At 37.3% G+C, this 27,420-nt stretch overlaps 2 protein-coding genes and 1 pseudogene across 2 annotated transcripts in view; all 3 read right to left on the bottom strand.

Annotated features, from left to right (window-relative positions):
- Window positions 1-27,420, bottom strand: part of TPTE2 (transmembrane phosphoinositide 3-phosphatase and tensin homolog 2) — an 89,253-nt gene that overhangs the window by 24,397 nt on the left and 37,436 nt on the right. Inside the window, exons 10-16 of the mRNA XM_055097122.2 lie at window positions 26,757-26,918; window positions 18,314-18,413; window positions 18,104-18,167; window positions 17,305-17,369; window positions 4,127-4,187; window positions 3,225-3,306; window positions 3,038-3,126 (exon numbers count right to left, since the gene is read on the bottom strand). Of these exons, the coding sequence (XP_054953097.2) occupies window positions 3,038-3,126; window positions 3,225-3,306; window positions 4,127-4,187; window positions 17,305-17,369; window positions 18,104-18,167; window positions 18,314-18,413; window positions 26,757-26,918 (623 nt within the window). The remainder of the gene's footprint in view (window positions 1-3,037; window positions 3,127-3,224; window positions 3,307-4,126; window positions 4,188-17,304; window positions 17,370-18,103; window positions 18,168-18,313; window positions 18,414-26,756; window positions 26,919-27,420) is intronic.
- Window positions 11,251-11,569, bottom strand: LOC106635415 (cytochrome c-like). Its single transcript, XM_014347383.3, has one exon. The coding sequence runs from the start codon at window positions 11,566-11,568 to the stop codon at window positions 11,251-11,253; it is 318 nt and encodes a 105-aa protein (XP_014202869.3). The 5' UTR covers window position 11,569.
- On the bottom strand, window positions 19,652-19,755 carry LOC112436946 (U2 spliceosomal RNA; annotated as a pseudogene).

Genomic DNA, 27,420 nt, shown 5'->3' on the forward strand with positions numbered 1-27,420 from the left:
GGCATTCAGATTCTTTAAAGAACTCCTATAAATCGATATAAAATATTTTTACTATCATGATACTACTGGTAACCTGCAGGCAGCAACCAACCAGAAGATAGCAAGACTAATATGAATGAACACATAAAAAAGAGGCTGCTCTGGTACATACCAGCTGAATATTAGCCCTCTAAACAAACTTTAACAAAATCAACAAAATATTATGTGAATACAGAATAATGTAAACCCCCTCTCAGCAAAAAAGAAAAAAAGTCAAATTTGAAATGAATGTTTTCCTTCAAGCAAGGAATTAGCATTAGTTAATAGAAAGCTGATGCTAATTTCTTTAACAATAACATTTTAGGTTGGGCAATGTGAAATGGCCATTTTTAAAGCAAAAGATGGTTAAAAACTGGCAATTTCAAATGATTCAACCTCTATATTCTTAACTATGGTATTGTAAATTGCCAGTTTATATACAATATTCCAACCTGTAGAGCTAAACACAGAACCGCATATTAACTAATATACAGCTAAACACAGAACCTGTATATTAACTAATGGGCTTGAAACTAGTCAATAAGACTAAAACTTGATTTTACTGAATTATATAAGTCAGTTTACGGTGCTATGTTTTCCTGGAATTTGATATAAAAATTCATTTAGAGCCCACTAAAAATGTAATTATTTATGTTTGTCAAAATTTGTGAAATATGCTTAGATGATTATTTAAAGCCTAAACCTGAATGAGAGAAAATCTAACTAAACTTAAATTGGGTGGATTTACAAATGGCTTTTTTTCCCCATTTTAACTCCACCAATGTCAACTTCTTTGTATCATTACACTATAAAAATTCCAGCATAATTTTTGAAATAGCATCTCTGTTGGCTCCCTTAATCTAAAAGGTTCTCACAAAGTTTAAGAACAACCTTAAATTTTACTGGAACAAAAACAGACATATAGACCAATGGAACAGAATAGACAGCCCATAAAAAATCCATGCATTTATACTCAGCTGATGTTCAACAAAGGTGCCAAGAATCCAAGATGGGGAAAGGACAGTTTCTTCAATAAACAATACTGGGGAAACTGAATATCCACTTGCAGAAAAATGAAATTGCAACCTATCTCACCCAATATACAAAAATCAACTCAAAGTAAATGCTTAACTGTGAAACGTGAAATTGGAAAACTACTAGAAGAAAAGATAGGTGAAAATCTTCTTGACATTGGTCTGGGCCAAGATATTTTTGGATATGACTGAAAAGCATAGGCAACAAAAGAAAAAGTAGACAAATGATACTTTATCAAACTAAAACACTTTTGCACAGCAAAGGAAACATTTATAGAGTGAGGAGACAACCTACAGAATGGGAGAAAATATCTACAAAGCATACATGTGATAATAGGCTAACAGATTTTTTAAAAAAGGAACCCAGACAACACAATAGCAAGAGAACATGTTACTTCTCTAGAAAATGGGCAAAGAACCTGAAAAGATATTTCCCAACGGAAGACACACAAATGGCCAAGAGGTATAATGAGAAAATGCTAAACATCATTAATCATCAGGGAAAAGCAAATAAAAACCACAAAGAGATATCCTCACACCTGTTAGGATGGTCACTAACAAAAAGACAAAAGAAGAGTTGGTGAGGATGAAGAGAAAAGTGATCCCCCTTGTACACTGTTGGTGTGAATGTAAATTAGTAGTTATTGTGGAAAACAGCACTGAGATTCCTCAAAAAAACAAAAATAGAACTACCATATGATTTGGAGATTCCACTTCTGGGTATATATCCAAAGGAAATGAAATCTGCACTCCCGTGTTCACTGCAGCATTATTCATAATACCCAAGCTATGGAGTCAATCTAAATGTCATCAGTGGATGAATGAATAAAGAATATGTGGTATATATAAATAAAGGCATACTATTCAGCCTTAGAGGATATCCTGTCACAAGATAATATGGATGAACCTGGAGAACATTATGCTAAGTGAAATAAGCCAGGCATAGAAAGACAAATACTGCATGTCTCGCTTATTTGTGGAATCTAAAAAAGTCAAATTCATAGAAGCAGAGAGTAGAATGGTGGTTACCGGGGCTGGGGAGACAAAACTGGGGGGATTGTGAAGATGTTGGTTTTTACTTTATTATTATTGTTATTTTTTTAGATGGAGTTTTGTTCTTGTTGCTCAGGCTGGAGTGCAATGGTGCGATCTCAGCTCACTGCAACCTCTGCCTCCCAGGTTCAAGCGATTCTTCTGCCTCAGCCTCCCGAGTAGCTGGGATTACAGGTGCATGCCACCACATCCGGCTAATGTTTTGTATTTTTAGTAGAGATGGGGCTTCACCATGTGATCCACCTGCCTCAGCCTCCCAAAGTGCTGGGATTACAGGTGTGAGCCACTGTGCCCAGCCTGAGATGTTGATTAAAGGATGCAAAATTTCAGTTAGACAGGAAGAATAAGTTCAGGAAATTTATTGTACAACATAGTGACTATAGTTAATAATAATGTATACTTGAAAATTGCTGAGACAGTAGATTTTAAATGTTCTCACACAAAAATATGTGGAGTAAAACATATGTTAATTAGCTTGATTTAGCCATTTCACAATGTTTATGTATATCAAAACATCATGTTGTACACCATAAATATATTGATTTTTTGTTAATTTAAAAATAAAAAAGATCAGCCTTAAATAAAATAAAAGTACTCTGATATTCTAAAATTAAAGACTGTTTGTATTTTGAGAGATATAAACTGGCAAACCAAAAATAAAAAATCCAAATACTAGGAAAACAAGGGAAAATATGCTCAACCTTCCTTAGTTCTTTTTTCCTACTTTCCTCCCTTCCTTATCCTCTCCCTATCTCCCACCCTTCCTCCTCTCCTCTTTCCTTTCTCCTTCCCTTCTTTCCACCTTGGAGCTAATATTTTAAAATGATAACAGTTATTAATACGTATTAATAGCAATATGTATCTTGTTCTTCTACTTTATCTATATTTACATGTCTTCAGAAAGGGAAAAATAAAAAGGAAAATGTTATTACCTTTGCCTCCTTTACAGTGAATCGCTACGATGTTTTCAAGATCTTGAGCCATCCACTCATTTACTTCCTTGGTGAAAACCACCATCTCACTGATTTCAAGTTTAAGATTTTTAGTTAAAATATTTTCAAAAAATCAAGCCCAATATATTTAGCCCTCTTCTGATAGTCAATTTAGCATAAAACTTACTGTAGAGTGGGGACATTATGATCATCAATCATGATTCTACCGACCCTATTATGGAAGTGCTTAGGATCATAAGCTCTTTCACCTAAAATAAATAATATGTATGTCATATCTCTATAGGGAATAACATGATAAATGATGAAGTTATGAATAAGTTAACATATCTTATTAGAATTCCTTATCTATCTTCAAAAAGAGCTTTCCAAGTTGCTCCTGCCACTCTAAAATAAATGCAAGCATTTCAAAAACGTAAAGATGGTAGTGGTTTATCCATCTCATGTAACCTAAACTCAACTTATTTTTGTTTAATAGGTATAATTTTTAACTTTCTAGCAGCCTATTCATTATATTATTTCAGGGTAGTTAGAAACCACACAAGAGGCAAATGTAGCTGACCAAAATGTTTGCCCCCTGAAAATGTCTATTGAGTATACAGGTAGAAGAAAAAATCAAGAGAGACAGGGTATTAAACTGGGTTACAACCTATTTTCTACAGAGTCTTTTGCTTTTTTCCCATCTAGAGCCTTGCTCTCATCACATGCCACTGCTGATGGGTCAGAGGGTTCATTTGTTAAATTGTCTATGTCCTCATAACACAATCTGGCAGGAAAAACAGAAAGATTTTCCTAAACCTAATATGGCCAGAACAGATCTTCCCTAAAATGGTTTGCTTCCACCCCCGCATCATTGGTCCTGCCAAAGCCACATTCTTCATACGGTACCTTGTGCTGCTGGGCTAACTCTTTGTACTAAATGGGGCCAGTCCAAGATGGGGATTTTTAAATTCATTCCTTGCCACTACCAAATACTTATGATTAAATGCAATCTAAAAAACAAAATCATCTTCTTACGTGCAGTAATCTGTTTTCTACCTACAGTAGCAAAATATAGAGTAATGTACATACTGCATAGATTGTAGACTCGATAGTGGTTTCGATGTTTCTTATCTAGAAACCGCACAACTTCCTAAAAAAGACAAACACATATCTTACATATTTACATGGCATCAACACAAGCTATTTCCTAGGGGGAACCTAAAATGGTTATTATTTTATTAATTTGTCTCTCACTAGCATCTTCTAGGGGAGATTCAGGGAATAAGAGGGTATGCAAACTTCAAGTTCTAATCCACTGTGATTTTTCAAATAGTCCACAAAGTGTGTTTGGCTACTCAGATGAGTCTCTATTGTAAATACACACTGTTTAAAGCTATCACATAAGTAAATTAGCTGGTTAACTAACTTTAAGTAATTTGTTCTAAATCATTAATTCACAGTTAATATGGTTCTTGTTTAAATCTAATTCATCTTGGTTCTTATTTCAATTTAATTCTGAATAGATACATCTTTAGAGAGTGATCTGCATATTACAGTCTATCTAAGCACTATGGAAACAAATAAATGCAAAAAGTATATTGTATGATTGTGTGTATGTGTGATAGAAAAAGATAAACATATCAAATTTTAAATAACTGGTAACAATATGGAGACTTTTTTGGCTCATTTGTTCTCTTTATTTTTTTAAATGAAGATATATGTGTACCTATAAGTGTGTGTGTGTGTGTGTGTGTGTGTGTGTATGTATAACCTTTAAAATGAAAAACAGATAGTAGTTATTATTTAAAATACAATCAATACCACTATATGAATCCAACTTTCAGTAAATATATCTTTCTGAAACATGCACACACATACGTATATATCTCTGTGCAACAACAAAAATGACACAAAATTTTAAAACTGATTAGTATGGTACCCTCAGAGCGATGTTTACGGGCTTAATATTGAGAAAAATAAAATGAAGGTATCAAAGTCATCCATTTATTAAACTGGCTATCTCTGTTAGGAGGAAATAATAAGTCAAAAAGATGAACACTCTGAATCTGCATAGTGGGGGAGGCAAGGATAAATAGTTTTATATACTTCAGAATTCATGGAATTTCTTACATAAAATCCACACGGGTTTAGAAATCACATATAAAAACTATAAATATCTATGAGAAATTTAAGCAAATTTTAATCAATTCTTTGGATGAGGAAGAACTAAAGGTGTTGAATCAATGGAAGATCAATAGGCTTAGGTTTGACTTCATAAAAATCTGAAATTTCTGCTTAAAAATGCTATTAATGAATAACAGAGGAAACGATTTTTCAGAAAAATTGACTGAATGGGGACTATGCCTAGTATGATAAATTAATAATTCATTAACAACAACTTAAATATTACTCACCTTATAGATAAATGGGCTAAGGACATAAACAATCCATAAAAGAGAAAATCTAACTGATTAACAACCTATGTAAACATTCAGTGTCACCAATAACAAAGTCAAAACAACAATGAAATGCCATTTGCACCCATGAAATTAGCCCTTTCTCTTTTAATGAGAAAATCCAATGCTGGCAAAATAAGGCATGAAATTTAAAACTTTGATTTATTCTGGATACAAGAATACAATTGCTCTCGGAATTGGCAATATATATTAAGAACCCTAAAAATATTCATACTCTTAGCTAGGTAATTTCACTCCTAGCAACCTATACAGAAAAAGCCTTATGAGCAAAGATGTCTGTTGCTGTATTGTTGATTATAGTGACACTTAAATGTCCAACATTAGAGGTTAATCATAGCACTAATGAAATATCATGCAACATTTAGAATACTGTCCTGTCCTTCATATTTTATTTTATTTATTTTATTTTATTTTATTTTATTTTATTTTGAGATGGAGTTTCACTCTTGTTGCCCAGGCTGGAGTGCAAAGATGCAATATCAGTTCACTGCAACCTCTGCCTTCCAGGTTCAAGCAATTCTCCTGCCTCAGCCTTCTGAGTAGCTGGGATTACAGGTGCCTGCCACCACGCCTGGATAATTTTTTGTATTTTTAGTAGAGACAGGGTTTCACCATGCTGGCCAGGCTGGTTTTGAACTCCTGACCTCAAGTGATCCACCCTCCTCAGCCTCCCAAAGTGCTGGAATTACAGGTGTGAGCCACCATGCCCATCCCTGTCCTTCATTCTCTCAACAAGTAAATATCTCACACTGGTAATTTATGTGCAGCCTTCCTTAGTATACATATATAGAAAAACAGTCAATATTTGCTTTTTCATGGGGAAACAAATATAACTGGACAGTTAAGCTTTAGGGATTTTTCCAAATCCACTTCCTAGTTCTCTCAATGCCTAAAAAATGATATATATATATCATTTTATAATCATATATATATATATATATAGCAACTCAACATTTAGATGATTCACTGCTGTGTTTTCTGATCTAAGTAGTTTACCGAAGACTGCAAATACCTCTTATCCAAATTAGGTGAAAAAGGACATAAAGAATCTAGAAAAAATTCAACTCTGCCAAGAATCTACATTTTTCTGGTCACAATCTGTCACCAGATGGACAGTTTCTGTTTTCAGCCAGAATAAAGTGCATTCAATTCTACCAAGAACAGAAATTAAAAGATGGCTAAGATTGTAGGAATGTAGGTAATTGTATACCTGATTTTTCTCAATAGCTCAGCCTTTGCATGGCTTACTAAGTTTATAATTTCTGAAACTCTTCCTTGTGATGCAAAAGTAAAAAATGCTGTCTCCTCTTAGAAAGCCTCTTGCAACAACCTCCACCTTTGGGTTTTCCTAAATCTACCATACTCTTCTCTCTGCCCATCTTAGTACATTCCTTGATTTGGAGGCAAAAGTATACCTTCCGTACTTGCATGAGGTGGTAGCAGTGGCCAAACTTGTTGATGCTTCCACCACAGTGCTTGTTTCTCCACTAACTCTATGGGTCCTGCATCTCTAAAGTTTTTGCTACTTCAAGGCAGCATCTGACACTTCTCCACTAGCAACCACTTATGAAATTGTAATGTCTGCTTTGCGTATTCGCTGTTGTTCAAAATGTAACCCTGCAACTTGATTCCCTTTTAAGAATAAAGGGGAATCACATGACTGTTTAGCATCCTCTCAGGAGTTAAGTATGCCTGGATTTGAATCTTCTCCCTTTTAGTCAACCTTGATTTAATATACTTTGTAGATACTTCTCAAATATGACAGAGACACTCCTAGTGCAGGACATGCTGTTATCACTGAACATGCAATCACAGAAGGGCTCCATGGCCTGATTCCCAGCCTGCCCAGGTAGCTGAACTAGCAGCTTAGATTTGGGGCTGCACTCTGGCAAAGATGAAAGATTAAATATTAATATGGATGGTAGATTTGCTTTTTGAGTGGTTTATGATTTGTGGAATTTATTAAAACACATGATTACCTCCTTTTGGGATACTCTGATTAAAAATGGTAAAGGAATCAATGACTTATTAGTACTTTGTCAATGCCCCAAGGAAATAACAGTTTAATAACTGATAGAAACCAACAGTCTAGAGATCACCCCAGAAAAAAATAGTAATGTCTTTGTCTTGATTTACATGCTAAAAGTTTTTGGCTTTTAAAAAACACCCCAGCTAATATTAAGTGTTGCCAAATTTATATTAGTCACCACCAAATCTACTAAAAGAAAATGGGCTCAATTTAGACATGCTATAATTAACTCACAGTTATTAACTTAACCTGCTTTAAAAAACAATATTAGCAATCAAGAGATGTTTTCCCCATAAAGATGGAATTTGGAAATTTTTGGATGGCTGCCCTCAAGTGCCATGACCCATCCAGTGGACCCTGGTCACATTACTCCATGACTGTGCCCATTCGGAGCGACAGAAAGTACTTCCACCTCAAATAAATAGTTTGAAACAATTTTCAAAATTGGCCAAGGGAGTGGTAGAGTCATGTCTTAGCCATGAATAGCATAACCTGGGTGAGATGTGGTTCAGACCCTTCTCTTCAAGGTCTTTAGGTATTTACAAATGTATTTTTATACAACTGCTGAAGTCTTGAGTCTCTGACTATAGAGCAGTTATTTCTTGTGAACTATCTGCATGTATAAAAATGCTTCCCTGCCTGAGAATAAGGTAGAATCATTCCATCAATGGTCTCAATTCTTCAACTTTTCCTGAATCCAAGCCCTCACATTTCACCTCGTAGTGCCCTTTCTCTCTAATTTTGTGTTCCATTATGTGAGTTGATTTGGTCACTGGGATGCCACAAAGGAGAGGCTTGCAAAAGCATTTGTAAGATTCCACTCTAGCTCTTTCCTTTTGACATGACCTTGAAACATACCCATCATATTCATCCAGATGGAGGATGAAGATAAGTTGAGTAGATAGGAGTTACCCAAGACACCTAAGCTAAGGTAATTGTAGACCAGCTGATAAAGACATTTCAGGAAAGAAAACTACATATCCCTCATGAACACAGATGAAAAGTTCTAAATAAAATAGTAGCAAATAGAATCTAGTGATACATAAAAAATACATTAAGACCAAAAGGAGTTTATTCCAAAAATAAAAAAGGTTGGTTTAACTTTGAAAATCTCATTAATGGAATAACAGAAAAACATTTTGATTATCTTGATAGATGCAGAAAAAATATCTGATATATTCAACACCAATTCATGATTCAAAACTTTTAGCAAACTAGAAATAAAATGGACTGTCTTAATCTAGTAAAGAATGACTACAAAAGCCTATAGCAAACATCATTTCAAATAGTGAAGCATGAAATTCTTTCCACGTGGGTTTGGGAACAGGGCAAGGTTGCCTCCTCTTACCATTTCTATTCAATATTACTGTGAAAGTCCTAGATAATTCAATAAAGAAAGAAAAAAGTATAAAAAGTGGGAAGAAAGTAGTAACTTTATATGATTGCATACATTTTAAAAATCCCAGGGAATCTACACATTCATTATTAAAATGAATATGTGAATTTATGAAGGATGCTAGATGTAAAGTCAACATACAAGGCCAGGTGTGGTGGCTCACACCTTTGATCCCAGCACTTTGGGAGGCTGAGGTGGGAGGATTGCTTGAATCCAGGAGTTCAAGACCAGCTTGGGTCAGTGAGACCAGAGAGACTCCTTCTCTACAAAAATTAATTTAAAAAATTAGCCAAGTGTGGTGATGCCTGTTTGTAGTCCCAGCTATGTGGGAGACTGAGGTGGGAGAAATGCTTGAGCCCAGGTGCCACTGCACTCCAGCCTGTGGTGACAGAGCAAGGCCCTGTCTTAAGACAAACAAATAAACAAAAGTCAATATACAAAAATTAGTTATGTTCCTACATACCAAGAGCAAATATTTAGAAAATGAAGATCTTCAAATATCATTTAAAATAGCACAAAAACTTATCAACTACATAGAAATAAAACTAACAAAAGTTGTAAAACCTGTACACTGCAAACATTGCTAAAAGAAATCAAAGAAGACATCAGTAGAGAGATGTATTATGTTCATGAGTTGGAAATCTCAATATTTTTACATGTCAATTCTCTCCAAATTAAGCTGTGTAGTCAATGCCCAAGTCAAAATACTAACAGGGTGTGGGTTTGAGTGTGTGTGTGTGTGTATGTAAATTGCCAAGATGATTCTAAAATTTATATGGAAATTCAAAAAATCTAGGAGAGCCAAGATAGTTTTTAAACAAAGAAGTACAAAGTTGGAGGACTTATACACAAGTTCTCAAGAGTCACTATAAAGCCATAATAATTAAAACTATGGTCTGGACTTAAGTATAGACAGTCATAACGAAAGGACAAAAAGCCCAGAAACAGACCTATACGTATATGTTCACTTTATTTGCAATAAACACACCTCTGCAATTTATTGGGGGAAATCATGCTCTTTACAATAAATGGTACAGGAGGAATTGAGAGCTATGTGAAAAACATGAAACTTGATACTTTATATCTTTACAACAATTAATTGGAGGTCAGTCATAGACCAATATATTGACAGAGGTGTTGGTTACATGCATATATACTCAGGTATAATATCATCAAGATATATACTTGAGTAGTGCAACCTACCATATGTGTTATACCTCAATAAACATGTGGTTATAGATGCATGCATATATAATGTATACGTACGTACATCAGGGCATATGTATATACAGATAATTTACTTCAACTTTTATTTTAGGTTCAGTGGTACATGTGGAGGATGTGCAGGTGTGTTACATAGGTAAACGTGTGCCATGGTGGTTTGCTGCACAGATCATCCCATCCCTAGGTATTAAGCCCAGCATCCATTAGCTATTCTTCCTGATGCTCTCCTTCCCCCGGCCCCAGTGTGTGTTGTTCCCCATTGTGTGCCCATGTGTTCTCACTGTCAGCTCCCACATGTAAGTGAGAACATGCGGTGTTTGGTTTTCTGTTCCTGTGTTAGTTTGCTGAGGATATCAGCTTCCAGCTCCATCTATGTCCCTGGAAAGGATGTAATCTTGTTCCTTTTTATGGCTGCACAGTTTTCCATGGTATTTATGTATCACATTTTCTTTTTTTGTTGTTGTTTTTTTAAGTGTTAAATAATCTTTATTTGATATTACACATAAACCACACAAAATGCCTTTGAATAAGTAAAAGGAACCATCTTAAATACAAGGAATTCTAATTACATTGGCATAGTTAAGGCCAAAAATACAAAGTAGACATTGCTACCGTATCTTCAACCCTTGCCTTTAAGAGGCAAATAAACACAAAATACAGGTGAATCTTGCTTGGTTCTGAGACAGTGAAGGAATTTCCCCAGTATTTAAATATATTCACATAACCAGTCATATAAATCTAAATATAAACCAATATAAATATAAATATAAAATATAATATAAATATAAATATAAGTTTTAAGATGGTACTCACCATCTTTGTGAAAAGTTGAACATTATTAACAAAGTCTAATCATATCTTTAGAAGGAGTAAACAGTGATAGCATTCACTGAATTGGAATTACTATTAATATTCAAAAACCAAACTTATTCATTTAACCACAAGCCAGTCTTAGTTTTAAATCAGGACTGCCCAAAAAATATTCTGACAGTCATTCATAATCTGAATTCTGGTGTATGAGATCTATTATATCATAGGACACATAAAAAAGTCATGAGACATTTCTGTTTAAGGCAGTGGCCAATTATTACTCACTAGTAGCTTTTTTGAGATAAGCTATCAAGTCTGCCCTTTCTGCATTGTTCTTAATGCTGGCAAAGATCATTTTTGTTCCAGGAATGTACTTCCTGGGATTCTCAAAATACTCTATCAGTGTATCCTCTCCCCAGGTGATGCCTTTGTTCTTATCAGTCTCTGTGTAAGATAATCCAATGGCCTGACCTGTCTTCCACCTGAAGAGACCATGGAGATTAGGCCCAGTCTTTTGCTTGCCTCCCTTTTCCACGGTGTGGCACTGGGCACACTTCTGAACAAAAATTTTCTTGCCTTTCTCAACATCACCCATATTTAATTCTCTCTTTCATCACTGGCACTACAAAGATTCCCGCTCAGAAGCCAGACATCCCGCTCTATGTACCATATTTTCTTTATCCAATCTATCATCGACTGGCGTTTAGATTGATTCCATGTCTGTACTATTGTGAATACTGCTGCAATGAACATATGTGTGCATGCATGTATTTTTAGAAGACAATGATTTATATTCCTTTGGGTATATACCCCATAATGGGATTGCTGGGTCTGATGGTATTTCTGCCTCTAGGTCTTTGAGGAATTGCCACACTGTCTTCCACATGGGTCGAACTAATTTACACACCCACCAACAGTGTAAAAGCATTCCTTTTTCTCCACAACCTTCCCAGCATCTGTTATTTTTGGGCTTTTTAATAATAGCCATTCTGACTGGCATGAGATGGTATCTCATTGTGGTTTTGTTTGCATTTCTTTAATGATCAGTGATGTTGAGTTTTTTTTCATATTTTTGTTGACTGCATGCATGTCTCTTTTGGGAAGTGTCTGTTCAGATCCTTTGCCCACTTTTTAATGGGGCTGTTTTTTTCTTGTAAATTTAAGTTCCTCATAGACTCTGAATGAGATATTGCCGGTGAAGCCTGAGAAACAGCAAAGATGGCAGCCAGCTCCTTCCTTTGGAAGCTTCATCCCAGGGGGATACTGACCTGTAGCCAGCCCGCACATACCTGCAGGAGGTGGCTGGAGACCCCCGTTGGGCATTCCCACCATCAGGAGGCATTGGATCAGGGACCCATCCAAAGAAGCAGTCTGGCGCTTTGGGGTAGAGCAGGTGTGCTGCATTGTGGGGGATCCTTCCTCCTCCGGACCACCTGTATTCTCCAAAGCCAGCAGGTTGGAGTGGCTGAGTTGACCAAACTGCAGAGATGGCAGCTGCCCCTTCCGCCAGGAGCTCTATTTCAGGGAGAGATCAAAGCTCTGTCCATAGAACCGTTGCTGCAGTGGTTAAAGCCCCCGCGGGGATTCCTGTCCAGTGAGGAGGAATGGATTGGGGTCCTGCTTAAAGAAGCAGTCTGGTCATGATCTGGCAAGCCAGCTGTGCTGTGTTGTGGGGAACTCTTCCTTGTCCAGATTGTCTGTATTCTCCATAGCTGGCAGGCTGGAGTGGCTGAGTCTATGAACCACAGTGATGCTGGCTGCCTCTCCCCACCTCCCCGGGAACTCAGACCCATCTGAGGTGGATTCCAACCCGCTGCTGTTGGCAGGCTAGTATTCCAAGCCAGTGGGTCTTAACTTGTGAGGTGCCACAGAAATGGGGCCTGCAGAATGATGCTGCCTGGCTCCCTGGATTCAGCCCCCTTCCCAGAGATACATATGGACAGATTTCCCACTGTGCTGAAGATCCCCGGCTACAGTGTGTAAAACTCCTGGGTTTCTGTGTGTGCCTGAGCAGCTGATGTGCCCAGACTCCATACAGGTCTGTGTATCAGACCCGCAGCCCTGGTGACATGGGCTCACAAGGGGATCTCTTGATCCATGGCTTGCAAAGATCCATGGGAGAAGCATGGTTTCCTGGGCAGGACTGCACACTCACTGCTTCCCTTGGCTGGGAGTCGGGTTTCCTTTGGCTCCATGCCGCCCCCGGCTGGGCCATCGCACCCTCTGCCTGCTTGTCTTCATTCTCCATTGGTCGACTTGTTCATCCAGTCAGTCCCAATGTGAGAACCTGGTTATCTCAGTTGAAGGTGCTGAATTCCCTCGCCCCTTTTCATTCCTCTTTGTGAGCGCGGCAGACTGCAGCTGCTTCTAATTGGCCATCTTGCATCACTCTAAACATTTCTTTTTTAGCCCTAGTTCTTAATTCCTATAGCCCTTGGTTTATCACCAGTTTCTTGATAAAATAATCCATCCATGTTCTCTAGTCATGGGATGATGACTCAGGCCAGGGATCCAGGACATTTTCTGGGAAGTAGCTGAACTTGCAGGCCTGTCCTGTTCAGAACTGAGCTAACAAACTGCAGAGAGGTACTCCTTCCACCTCTCGGCAACTGATGCCAGCCCTTGATAGTTATATTTTTATTGAGGTATAATAAGTATTGTAATTTATATAAAATTAAACAATGATCCTTTCAGCTGGCATTTCACAGTAAACAGCATTATATGTTCGAAATTAATTTAGTCATCCACAGAGCCTAAAGCCATATGCCCTGACTATAATTTAGGATCTCAACCTAAGAATACACATTTTGGGTTATAGCATCCCCATCTTTCTTCCCTATGGTAGACTATCAAAAACTGCCACAATTCTTTATAGTTCCTTCCATCAAGAGTTGGAGTTTATTTTCTACTCCTTGAATCCAGACTGGTAGTGTAATTTGCATTGTCCAATAAAATGGGGTAGAATTAATATATAATTTTGAGCCTGGGCCTGAAGAGGATTTGCATTGTTTTGTGGCCGCTCCTGGGACTCTTGCCTCTGCCATCATGTGAACAGGCCTGAAGTAGCCTACTGGAGAATGAGAGACCACATGGGGCCATTCAGCCAAGTCAGGTAATTTTCTTTCCTTTCATTTAAAAAATCTGTTTCCTTCATTCTTTAAAAATATTTTTAATTGACACATAATACTTGTTCATATTTATGAGGTACACAGGGATATCTCAATACTTGCATACAATGTGTAATGATCAAATCAGGATAGTCAGCATATCTATCACCTCAAATATTTATCATTCTTTGTGTTGGGAACACTCAACATCCTCTCTATGTAAAAATATACAATAAATTATTGTTAACTGTAGTCACCCTACAGCACTACAGAACACCAGAACTTTTTCCTATCTGTAAGCTTAAATCTCATATTTCTTTGTTGATTTTCTGTCTAGATGATCTGTCCAGTGGTAAGAGTGGGGTGTTAAAGGCCCCAACTGTTATTGCATTGGAGTCTATCTTTCCCTTTAGACCTAAAAATATTTGCCTTGTTTATCTGAGTGCTCTAGTGTTGGGTACATATATATTTACAATTATTATATCTTATTGCTAAGTTGATCTCTTTATTATTATAAAATGACCTTCTTTGTCTCTTCATACAGTTTGACTTAAAGTCTGTTTTTATCTGATAAGTATGGCTACCTCTGCTCGCTTTTGGTTTCTGTTTGCCTGGAATATTTTCTTCTATCCCTTCACTTCCAGTCTGTATGAACCTTTACAGGTGAAGTTAGTTTCTTGTAGGCAGCATACAGTTGGGTCTTTTTTTTTTTTCTTTTTTTAAATCTTGGCAGCCAACTCTGTATCTTTTAATTGGGAATTTGATCTGTTTACATTACATTCAAGGTTACTATTAATAGATGAGGCTTTTTCCTGTCATTTTGTTCATTTTTTTCTGGTTGTTTTGTATATCCTTTGTTCTTTTCTTCACCTATTTTTTTTTAATCTTTGTGGTTTGGTCATTTTCTGTAGCAACAAAGTTTGATTCCTTTCTCTTTCTCATGTGTATATCTGCACTACCAGTGAGTTTTATACTTTTGTGTGTTTTGACAATGGTAATCATCCTCTTGCTTCCAGATGTAGAACCAACTTAAGCAGTCCTTGAAAGGTCAGTCTAGTGGGAATGAATTCCTTCAGTTTTTGCTTGTCTAGGAAATACTTTATTTCTCCCTCATTTCTAGGGGATAGCTCTACTAGGTATAGTATTCTTGGTTGACAGTTTTTTTTTTCCTTCAGTACTTTGAATATATCATCCCATCTTATTGTCTACTGACCTGTAAAGTTTCCACTGGGAAATCCACTGTTAATCAAATGGAGTTTCTCTTATATGTGACTTGATGCTTTTTTCTTGCTGTTTTTAACATTTCCTTTTTTTTTTTTTAATTTTTTTGGATACAATCTTGCTCTGTCACCCAGGCTATAGTGCAGTGGTGTGATCTTGGCCCACTGCAACCTCCACCTCCTGGGTTTAAGCAATTCTCGTGATTTAGCCTCCCAAGTAACTGGAACTACAGGTTCACGCCACCACACCTAGCTAATTTTTTTCTATTGTTTGTAGAAATGTGGTTTCTTCATGTTGGCTATGCTCGCCTTGAACTCCTGGCCTCAAGTGATCCACCCTCCTCAGCCTCCCAAAGTGCTGGGATTACAGGTGTGAGCCACTGCACCTGACGAATATTCCCTCTTTTTGACTTTTGACAGTTTGACTACTATGCACCTCAGAGAAGACCTTTTTGGGTTGAATCTATTTGAGAACCTTCGAGCTTCCTAGATTTTAGCCATATCTCTCCCATGTCTGTTTTTAAAGCTCTTGATTGTATTTTTTTTTTTTCAGACAGGGTATCACTCTGCCACCCAGGCTGGAGTGCAGTGGCACAATCTTGGCTCACTGCAACCTCTACCTCCTGGATTCAAGCAATTCTCGTGTCTCAGCCTCCCAAGTAGCTTGGATGGCAAGCATGCACCACCAAACCCAACTAATTTTTGTATTTTTTAGAGACAGGATTTTGCCATGTTCATCAGGCTTGTCTTGAACTCCTGGCCTCAAGTGATCCACTGCCTTGGCCTCCCAAAGTGCTGGGATAACAGGTGTGAACCACTGCACCTGGACTCTTGATTGTATTTTTATTTTATTCCTTAAATTCTTCAGCTCCACAATCTCTGTCTGGTTTTTAATGACATATATATCCTTGTTGAATTTCCCATAAGATCATAAATTGTTTTTCTAATTTCATTGATTTGTCTATCTGTATTCTCTGTATCTCATAGTTTCCTTAAGATCATTATTTTGAATTCCTTCTTAGCCATTTGATATACTCTTTAAATTTAGGGTCTGTTAATGGGGAACTATTGTATTTCTTTGGAGGTGTAATGTTTCCTTGCTTTTCATGTTTCTTGTGGCCCTAAACTGATTTTTGCACATCTGGGGAAACTGTTGCCTCTTCCAATGTTAGAGAGCTTTCATAGAGAAATACTTTTTCCAATAGTTGTCTCCTATAGTGTTCATTGAGTAGGGTGCTTTGACTTTGGTTCTGGGTGGGTGCAGTAATATAGTCTTCAGGTGACTTTTTTGGCTGTAATCAGCATTCAGTGGTGTCTGTGACTGCCTCAGTGGCCTGATGGTGAGGGTTTGTGGAGACAGTGGTATGGCTTTTCTTGGTATGAGAGCCATCATTCAGATTAGTTCTCAGGCCTTAGGCATATGCATGCTAGCTGCAGTGGCTTTGCTAGCTGTGGGGTATTGCCAACAGCAGGGTGGGCACCAGGTAGGCCAGTCCTCAGTGCCTTAGAAGTGCATGCAGCATATGATGGCTCTGCTGGTGAAGGGGGTGGGGCTGTTGGCAGCAGTGGGTGCCAGATGGGATGGGCCTTGGGCCTCGGGGGGGTGCACGTAGCATGCAGTGGCTCTGTCAGTTGAGGGTAGCCAAGTCATTTTAGACTAGCCAGTCCTCAGATGACTCAGTAGCTGCCCACAGATACATGAATGAGCTTAGTTGAGACAGGAAATCCTTTCTGCAAGCACCTGAATTGGACAGTTAAGCCCATACCAAATTCACAAACCACAGTATCATGAGCCAAATAAATAGTTGCTGTTATAAGCCAGTAAGTTTTGGGGTGGTTTGTAACCACTGGCACAATCGTAACTGGTATCAATCCATTATGATTTTTTTACTTGAAAGAGTACATTTTTAAAAGAATACTGCCATATCTGGGTCAATATTAAACTTATGACTACACAGTCTACATTCACTGAGAAATGAGTATTTGTCAGAAAAAGACTCTTACCTCAATTGGATTTCTATAGAAAGACTGCCTTCCAGAAGATGGAAATGACATAGCAATAATACGTTCTGAAAGTCAAAATCATCACTATTACAAACATTATTATAGATTTCATATAACACAAAAAAAATTAATTTATACATGATCAGACTCCATTTTCACAGAAAAAAAACTTTTAAAATTGAGGTTGACAGAAAAGAGCTAATACTCAGGATAATCAAATAACATATTAAATTATCCAACACAATGACCATTAAACTGGCATGGAGTTCTTAAGTCTCCACTAGTTCTAACTGTATGCCATGTACTTATGATGGCCTCAGTCTGAAGTTCCCCCTGTTCTTAGAATTTATTTCTTATCTTAAATACCAGAGAAAATCCAAGATTTCTGGGCACCAGTGACGGTGGGAACTCCCAAGGTGCTTTGCAGCCCTCTGACTCAGAAAACCTGAGATCTACAAAACACTGACCTCATTCTCTGGGGTTCTAGGATGAGAAGAGGTCTCTGTGGGATCCTTGGGACTCAGAAATAACTACGAGAGGTTAATAAATTGAAACTCAAATGGAGTCAGCTGAAAATCCATTCAAGTTCCTATGCTGCAACTGAGTAGTCCTGAATTGAGAAGACATGCAGATCTTCCATTGCCAGGGCTAAACCACAAATATGTCACACTATCACAGTGGCATATATTCTCATGAATAAAGAATATTTTGAATGAATGTGTCTTAGATGAGGCAAAAAAATACAATTACAAGAAAAAGTGAAGTAATACAAGTAAATCAACAGTTAAGTGTCACAAACCTGTAACGTAAGTGAGGTCTAGGTCAAATCCATCCCTTGTGTATCGCCTTTTGTTTTCTGAAACCTGAGAGTTTGAAATCATCATTAGTTTGTGAAACATTCATCAACATAAAAATAAAAAACATTATACAGTATAGATATCAACCCTTGCCAATGGGTCCCAAAACACAAAATATTTTTCTGAATCATAAGCATGTTTTGCCCACTTACCAGCCTTCTCATCAGCTTTTCAAGTTGTCTTTTTTGATGAAGCAGATGAAAAATTCTTATCAGAATAATAAGTCGTAGAAGTCGAACTAAATGTGTCCATCTAACAATAAATTTAAAAGATCCATTTTTGCTTCAGAAACAGAATTTTATCAATATAAACTATGTCTAGAGCAGCAGTTGTTAACCAGAGGCAATTTTCCCTCCTCTCCCCAATTACCTACCTGGGGGATATTTGGCAATGTCTGGAGGCATTTAGGTTTTCACAACTTGCGTGTGTGCATGTGTGTTTGTGTCTCTGTGTTACTTACATCTAGTGAATAGAGGCCAGGAATTTTGCTAAACACCCTACAATTAATATAACTGCTCACCACCCTCTTATGACAATGATCTGGCCCAAAATGTTGGTAATGCTGAGGCTGAGAAATTCTGGTCTAGAGAAATAGTGATACGATAGACTCTTAGCATTTGTAAATTTAATTTTGGGATTTAAGACTAGCATTTTCAATTTTTCCACATCAAAACAAATCGATTATTCTTGTTCATCTTTGTTATTCCCATGAGTAACAGATGTTCACTACAGCTGCTAATGCACATCAGGCAGGCAACAGATTGAGATACTTCCAAAGTGTGCTAGCTGGTATCTCTCCTGCCATCAGAACCACCAAAGCAGAGAACTGATGGTCTGGACTAGTGCTTCTCTGATTTGGGCACACGTCAATAAGAGCCACCTGGAAAACCTTGTTAAGCTGCAGATTGCTGGGTCCCAGAGATACTGATTCAGTGGGTCCAGGATGGGGCCTAAGGTATTTTTCTTCTTATATTTCTAGCAAGCTGTCAAGTGATGCTGAGGTTTCTAGTCAGAGGACCACATTGGCTGAGGTTATTTTCAAATAACTCCAAAAGCCAATCACTTAACATGCTTTTAGTTGGGGCCTGAGCTGTAGTCCAGGGAAGCTAGGGTACAAAAAGAAATCAGCTATTTGACCCATGAACAAGCTTAGGAAGCCACCATCTACATCCCAGTATACATTTGCTCTTTCATTTTCCTCACTGTCACAGTAAAAAAAGAAAAAGAGTCACCAGGGCCTCATACACTCTTTAGTTTCCTAATCCCTAACAGTTCTAACTTTGCCTAAGCTTTCTTTGTTTCTACCACAACTATACTGCAAAACTCTACTATTGTGTTGCTACATGTGTCATCTCCTAGTTTCTGTTCTGTTTGCTATTTTTTAGAAACTCATGATTGAAATCACTCAAATTTTGCATATGCTCAAATAAATTCCCTCTTGGCTGTAGGAAAAATCCAGACAGAACATTATGTGTAAGGGATTTGTAGTTGAAGCATAGACGGGAATTGTTTTCAATATACTTTTTTTGATATAGCAGATATTAAACTGATAAGAATATTATATTTGATCTTAGCCAAAAGGCCAAAAAATTATACAAATGGGAATTCGATGAGAACTTCAAAATGTAGAGAAGTTAAAGTTAGTACAAGAGTAAAAGTCCTTCTTTGGGTACTGCCATCTTCTTTATTCCATTAATGGTACTTAGCGTGTATATTCTTCACTGGTCCCTAAATATCACAATCTTTTAGTTTCAAAGTATGTGGGCATTTACCCAAACATTTCATTTTAAAGCAATGTATTTGGTATAGATGAGAACATTTGAAGTTGAAAAGATTATATAGAATAAAAGCCACAGAAAATGCTAAAATTAATGAAAAACTTTAAGAGAGGTAAGTCTTATGTTTCATACCTGGGAATATTCCTAAGCAACTTAATGTCAAAAAAAATGTAAATGACATCAACCAGCAGAGGAATCACAATAATGGCAGTATCTAAAATGTTAAATAAGTCAGAAAAATACTGCTGTCTCCTGTAATATAAAACAAAAAAAAAGTTCATTTCCCTCTGCAAGAAGAGATAGGAATATTTAAAGACCACAAACTATTGACTCATCCCCATTAAGAATTCTACTATCATGAATTATTTAAAAGGTATTTTCTAGAGTAGACTAAGGGAAAAACATAACATTCATGGGAAGTTTTCAAACAATAAAATTATATTCATCATTTGACATTTATATGTGACTAAAACACCAACATGGCAATTCAAACATAATAAGACATATAACTAAATGTGTAATAATCACCCTTATTGTGGACAATGGGGTATCTATCCCCTCAAGCATTTATCATTCACGTTACAAACAATCCAATTACACTCTTTCAGTCATTTAAAAATATACAATCAAGTTATTGTTGACTATGGTCAATCTGTTGTGCTATCAAATAGTAGGCGTTACTCATTCTATTTTTTTGTACCCATTAGCCATCCCCACCTCCCCACCCCCAAGCCCCTACTACCATTCCCAGCCTCTGATGATCATCCTTCTACTCTCTAGGTCTATGAATACAATTGCTTTTTTTTTTTTTTTTTTTAGAGCCCCATAATAAGTGAGAACATGTGATGTTTATCCTTCTGTGCCTGGCTTATTTCACTTAACAAACATAGTGATCTCTAGTTCCATCCATGTTGTTCCAAATGACAGGATCTCTTTTTTTTTTTTTTTTTTTTTTTTTTTTTTTGAGATGGAGTTTCACTCAGCTGCCCAGGCTGGAGTGCAATGGCGTGATCTCGGCTCACTGCAACCTCCACCTCCCAGGTTCAAGCGATTCTCCTGCCTCAGCCTCACGAGTAGCTGGGATTACAGGCGACCGACACCACACCCAGCTAATTTTTGTATTTTTAGTAGAGATGGGGTTTCTCCATGTTGGTCAGGCTAGTCTCGAACTCCCGACTTCAGGTGATCTGCCCACCTCAACCTCCCAAAGTGCTGGGATTACAGGCATGAGCCATTGCACTTGGCCAGGATCTTATTGTTTTTTATGGCTAAATAATACTCTCTTGTGTATATGTACTATATTTTCTTTATCCATTCATCTGTTGATGGACACTTAGGCTGCTTCCAAATCTTAGCCATTATGAACAGTGCTGCAACAAACAGGGAATGCAGATATCTCTTCTATATACTGATTTCCTTTCTTGTGGGTATCTACCCAGCAGTGGGATTGCTGGATCATATGGTAGTTCTATTTTTAGTTTTTTGAGGAACCTGCAAACTGTTCTCCAATTGATTCTACTAATTTACATTTCCATGAACAGTGTATGAGGGTTCTCTTATCTTCACATCTTTGGCAGGATTTGTTATTGCCTGACTTTTGGATATAAACCATTTTAGCTGGGGTGAGATGATATCTCATGGTAGTTTTCTACACTGCGAATTTCTCTAATGATCAATGATGTTAAGCATCTCTTGATATGCCTGTTTACCATCTGTATGTTTTCTTCTGAGAAATGCCTATTCAAATCTTATGCTCATTTAAAAAATTAGATTATTAGATTTTTTCCTAGAGAGTTGTTTGAGCTCCTTACATATTCTGGTTATTAATCCCTTTTCAGATGGGTAGTTTGCAAATATTTTCTCCCATTCTGTGGGCTGCCTCTTCACTTTGCTAATTGTTTCTTCTGCTACGAAGCAGTTTTTTAACTTGATGTGATCCCATTTGCCCATTTTTGCTTTGGTTGCCTGTGCTTGTCAGGTACAGCCCAAGTAATTTTTGCTCAGACCAATGTCCTGGAGATTCTTCCCAATGTTCTCTTGTAGTATAGTAGTTTCATTGAGGTCTTAGATTTAAGTCTTTAATCCATGTTGATTTGATTTTTGTATACGGTGAGAGGTAGGGGTCTAGGTGCATTCTTCTGTATGTGTATATCCAGTTTTCCCAGAACCGTTTGTTGAAGAGACGTCTTTTGTTCAATGTATGTTCTTGGCACATTTATTAAAAATGAGTTCACTGTAAGTGTGTGTGGATTTGTTTCTGGGTTCTCTATTCTGTTCCAGTGGTCTATGTGTCTGTTTTTATGCCAGTGCCATGGTGTTTTGGTTATATAGTTCTGTAGTATAATTTGAAGTCAGGTAATGTGATTCCTCCAGCTTTGTTCTTTTTGCTTAGAATAGTTTTGGCTATTCTGGGTCTTTTGTGGCTCCATATAAATTTTAAGATTGTTTCTTCTATTTCTGTGAAGAATGTCATTCATATTTTGACAAGGAGTGCACTGAATCTGTAAATTGCTTTGGATAGTATGGACATTTTAACAATATTGATTCTTCCAATCCATGAAATGGAATCTCTTTCCATTTCTTGGTGTCCTCTTCAATTTCTTTCATCAGTGTTTTATCATTTTCATTATAAAGATCTTACACTTCTTTGGTTAGGTTAATTTCTAGGTATTTAATTTTATTTGTGGCTATTGCATATACGACCACTTTTTAAATGTCCTTTCCAAATGGTTCACGGTTGACATATAGAAATGCTACTGATTTTTGTATATTGATTTTGTATCCTGCAACTTTACTGAATTTATCAGTTCTAATAGTTTTCTTTGTGGAGTCTTTAGTATTTTCCAAATAAAATGTATCATCTGCAAACACAAGGATAATTTTACTTCTTCCATCCCAATTTGGATTTCTTTTTTTATTCCCTTTCTTTCTCTTCTATAATGGCTCTAGCTAGGACTTCCGGTACTATGTTGAACAACAGTGGTAAAAGTGGGCATCCTCATTGTGTTCTAGATCACAGAGAAAAGCTTTTCATTTTTTCCCCATTCAGTACGGTACTGACTGTGGGTCTGTCATACATGGTTTTTATTATGTTTAGGTGTGTTACTTCTATACCCAGTTTTTTTAGGGTGTTTACTATGAAGGGATGTTGAATTTTATCAAATGCATTTTTGGCATCAACTGAAATGATCTTACGGTTTTTATCCTTTATTGTGTGGATATAATGTATCACATTGATTGATTTGCAAATGTTGAACCATCCTTGCATCCCGGAGACACATCCCACTTGTCATGATGAATGATCTTTCCCATATATTGTTGAATTCAGTTTTCTAGTATCTTGTTGAGGATTTTTGTATCAATATTTATCAGATATGTTAGCATGTTTTTGGTTTTGGTTTTGGTTTTTGGGTTTTTTCATTTGTTTATTTTTATTTTTATTTTTTTTGAGACTGAGTCTCACTCTGTCACCCAGGCTGGAGTGCAGTGGTGTGATCTCAGCTCACTGCAACCTCTGCCTCCCAGGTTCAAGTGATTCTCCTGCCTCGGCCTCATGAGTAGCTGAAATTACAGGCGCCCAGCACCACACCCAGCTAATTTTTGTATTTTTAGGACAGACGGGGTTTCACCATATTGGCCAGGCTGGTCTTGAACTCCTGACCTCCAGTAAACCACCCGCCTCTGCCTCCCAAAGTGCTGGGATTATAGAAGTGAGCCACCACTTCCAGCCTACCTGTGTCTTTATGGGAGAAGAGTATTTCCTGTAGGCAACAGATCAATGGATCTTTTTATTTTATTTATTTATTTATTTATTTATTTATTTATTTATTTTTGAGATGAAGTCTTGCTCTGTCACCAGGCTGGAGTGCAGTGGCACCATCTCAGCTCACTGCAACCTCTGCCTCCCGGGTTCAAGTGATTCTCCTGCCTCAGCCTCCTGAGTAGCTGGGACTACAGGTGCGCACCACCACACCCTGCTAATTTTTGTATTTTTAGTAGAGACAGGGTTTCACCATGTTTGCCAGGATGGTCTCTAGCTCTTGACCTCATGATCTGCCTGCCTTGGCCTCCCAAACTGCTGGGATTACAGGCGTGAACCACCACACCTGGATGTGTCTTGTTCTTTCATCCATTCATCCACTCTGTCTTTTGATTGAAAAGTTTAGTCTGCTGACACTCAATGTAATTATTGATAAGTAAGGACTCACTCCTGCTATTTTGTTATTTGTTTTCTGGTTGTTTGGGGGTCTTCTCTTCCTTCTTTCCTTCCTGTCTTCCATTAGTGAAGGTAATTTTCTCTGGTGATATGATTTAGTTTCTTGTTTTTTATTTTTCATGTATCCATTGTTATGTTTTTTGGTTTGAGGTTACCATGAGGCTTGTAAATACTATCTTATAATCCATTATTTTAATCTTATAACAGTTTTCATAAACAAACAAGTAAAAAGGAAACTAATAAAAACCCTACAACTTAAATTTGTCTCGCTATTATTTAACTTTTTGTTATTTCTATTTATATCTTATTATACCATCTATGTCTTGAAAAGTTGTAGTTAATATTTTTGATTGGCTCATAGTTTAGTCTCTCTACTTAGAATAAGAGTAGTTTATACATCATAGTTACAATGTTATAACATTCTGCATTTTTCTGTATACCTACTATTACCAGTGAGTTTTATACCTTCAGGTTGTTACTTATTGCTCATTAATGTCCTTATCTTTCTGATTGAAATACTCCCTTTAGCATTTCTTCTAGGACAGGTCTGGTGTTGACAAAATCCCTCAGCTTTTGTGTGGAAAAGTCTTTATTTCCCCTTCACTTTGAAGGATATTTTCACTGGATACACTGTTCTAGGGTAAATGTTTTTTTCCTTCAGCACTTTCAATATGTCATGCCACTCTCTCCTGGCCTGAAACTTTTCTACTAAAGAGTCTGCTGCCAGATATATTGTAGCTCCATCGTATATTATTGGTTTCTTTTCTCTTGCTGCTTTTAAGATCCTTTCTTTATCCTTGATCTTTGGGACTGTGATTATTAAATTCCTTGAGGTAGTCTTCTTTGAGTTACATCTGCTCGGTGTTTTATAACTTTCTTGTACTTGGATATTGATATCTTTCTGTAGGTTTGGGACGTTCTGTTACTATCCCTTTGAATAAACTTTCTACACTCCCCACCTCCTCTTTAAGGCCAATACCACTTAGATTTGTCCTTTTGAGGCTATTTTCTAGATCCTGTAGGCATGCGTCATTGTTTTTTATTCTTTCCTTTGTCTCCTCTATGTATTTTGAAATAGCCTGTCTTCAAGCTCATTAATTCTTTCTTCTGGTTTATCAATTCTGCTATTAAAAGACTCTAATGCATTCTTTGGTGTGCCAATTACATTTTTTGGCTCCAGAATTTCTGCTTGATTCTTTTAAATTATTTCAATTTGTTAAACTTATCTAATAGAATTATGAATTCCTTCTCTGTCTTATCTTGAATTTCTTTGAGTTCCCTCAACACAGCTATTTTGATTTCTTTGTCTAAAAGGTCACATATATCTGTTTCCACAGGATTGGCCCCCAATGTCTTATTTAGTTCATTTGGTGAGGTCATGTTTTCCTGGATAGTGTTGATGCTAGCAGATGTTCTTTGGTGTCTGGGCATTGAAGAGTTAGGTATTTATTGTAGTTTTCACTGCATTTATTGTAGTTTTCACTGTATTTATTGTAGTTTTCACTGTCAGGGCTTGTTTGTACCCATCTTTCTTGGGAAGGCTTTCCAGATATTTGAAAGAACTTGGATATTGTGATCTAAGCTCTATCTGCTCTAGGCGGCACCCCAAGCCTCCTAAACTCTGTGGTTCTTGCAGACTTATAGTGGTACTGCCTTAATGGTCTTGGACAAGATCCAGGATAATTCTCTGCATTACCAAAAGGAGACTTGTTTTCTTCCCTTACTTTCTCCCAAACAAAGAGTCTCTCTCTCTCTGTTCTGAGGCACCTAAAGCTTGGGGTTGAGTGACACAAGCACCCCTGTGGCCACCAATACTGTGACTGCATTGGGTCAGACCTGAGGCCAGCACAGCACTGGGTCTTGCCCAAGACCTGCTGTAACCACTCCTTAGCTATTGCAGAAGTTTGCTGAAGGCCCTGGGGCTCTACAGTCATCACATGGTAAAAACAGCCAGGCCTGTGTCCTTCCCTTCAGGATGGCAAGTTGTCCTAGCCTCCAGGTGGATCCAAAGGTGCTGTCTGGGAATCAGGGCCTAGATCAAAAACTTTAAAAGTCTACCTAGTGTTTTACTGTGCTACGGCTGAGCTGTCACTCAAACCACAAGATGCAGTCCCTCCCACTCTTTCCACCCCTGTCCAAAGGCAGAGGAGCATCAATCCATGGCCACCTCAAACACAGGCCATGGGGGGTACTACCAGACTACCACCAATGTTCTCGTAAGGCCCAAAGGCTCTTAAGTCAGTTTGTGGTGAATGCTCCTGTTAATTATTTTAAAACGCTTCCTTTTTTTTTTTTTTTTTTGAGATAGAGTCTCGCCCTGTCACCCAGGCTAGAGTGCAATGGCGTGATCTCAGCTCAACGCAACTTCTGCCTCCCAGGTTCAAACAATTCTCCTGCCTCAGCCTCCCAACTAGCTGGGATTACAGGCAACCACCACCATGCCCAGCTAATTTTTGTATTTTTAATAGAGACGGGGTTTCACCATGTTGGCCAGGATTGTCTCGAACTCCTGACCTTGGGATCCTCCCACCTCAGCCTCCCAAAGTGCTTCTTATAAAAGTACAAAATAGCTTAATGCATTATAAAAATAATCAAACTTACCCTTCTACAAATACTCGAAGAAGAACATCCATGAGAAAAAATAAGCCAATAGCTAGAGAAATAGAACGATACTCCAAAGGAATATAAAGTTTGCTGTCAGTGAAAATTAGGTCGGCAAGGAGGAGAGTGACATCCAGTAAGACCAGGAAAACTCCAAATATTCTAAAATAAATAAATAAATAAATAAATAAATGCAAAGATAAAGGGGCATTTGTCCCTATAGCTATACTATATTTAAGCCACTGATCAGGTACCAAAATGTTATTATTTAGTATTAAGCTGCCCAGTGGCAGGAAAAACTGTAATGCCTTAGAATCTCAGAAAAATCACTGTTTTCACCCAATAGAAGCAGTTCTTAATAAACAAAATTCTCACCAAACCACTTCACAAGATATTATCATGGCCTTTTATAGTAGACACATCAGACCAACACCTCAAGAGAGAAAAGCAAAACTGAATTAAAATCACCTGTGTCTGTTTACAAACTCTTCCTAAAATTTCAGAATTTCATAAGAAGTTTATACCAATTTCTCATAAAAAATAAACCCTCGTTAATCTGGATAATTCTAAAGAATTTATTAATAAAAACCAAATGAAAGCATGAGTAACATAAGCTCTTAAAAGACCAAGATTTTTCATCAGTGACATTTTCAACAAGTCCATG

The sequence above is a fragment of the Pan paniscus genome, chromosome 14 (assembly GCF_029289425.2).
Source record: "Pan paniscus chromosome 14, NHGRI_mPanPan1-v2.0_pri, whole genome shotgun sequence".
Classification (NCBI taxonomy): domain Eukaryota; kingdom Metazoa; phylum Chordata; class Mammalia; order Primates; family Hominidae; genus Pan; species Pan paniscus.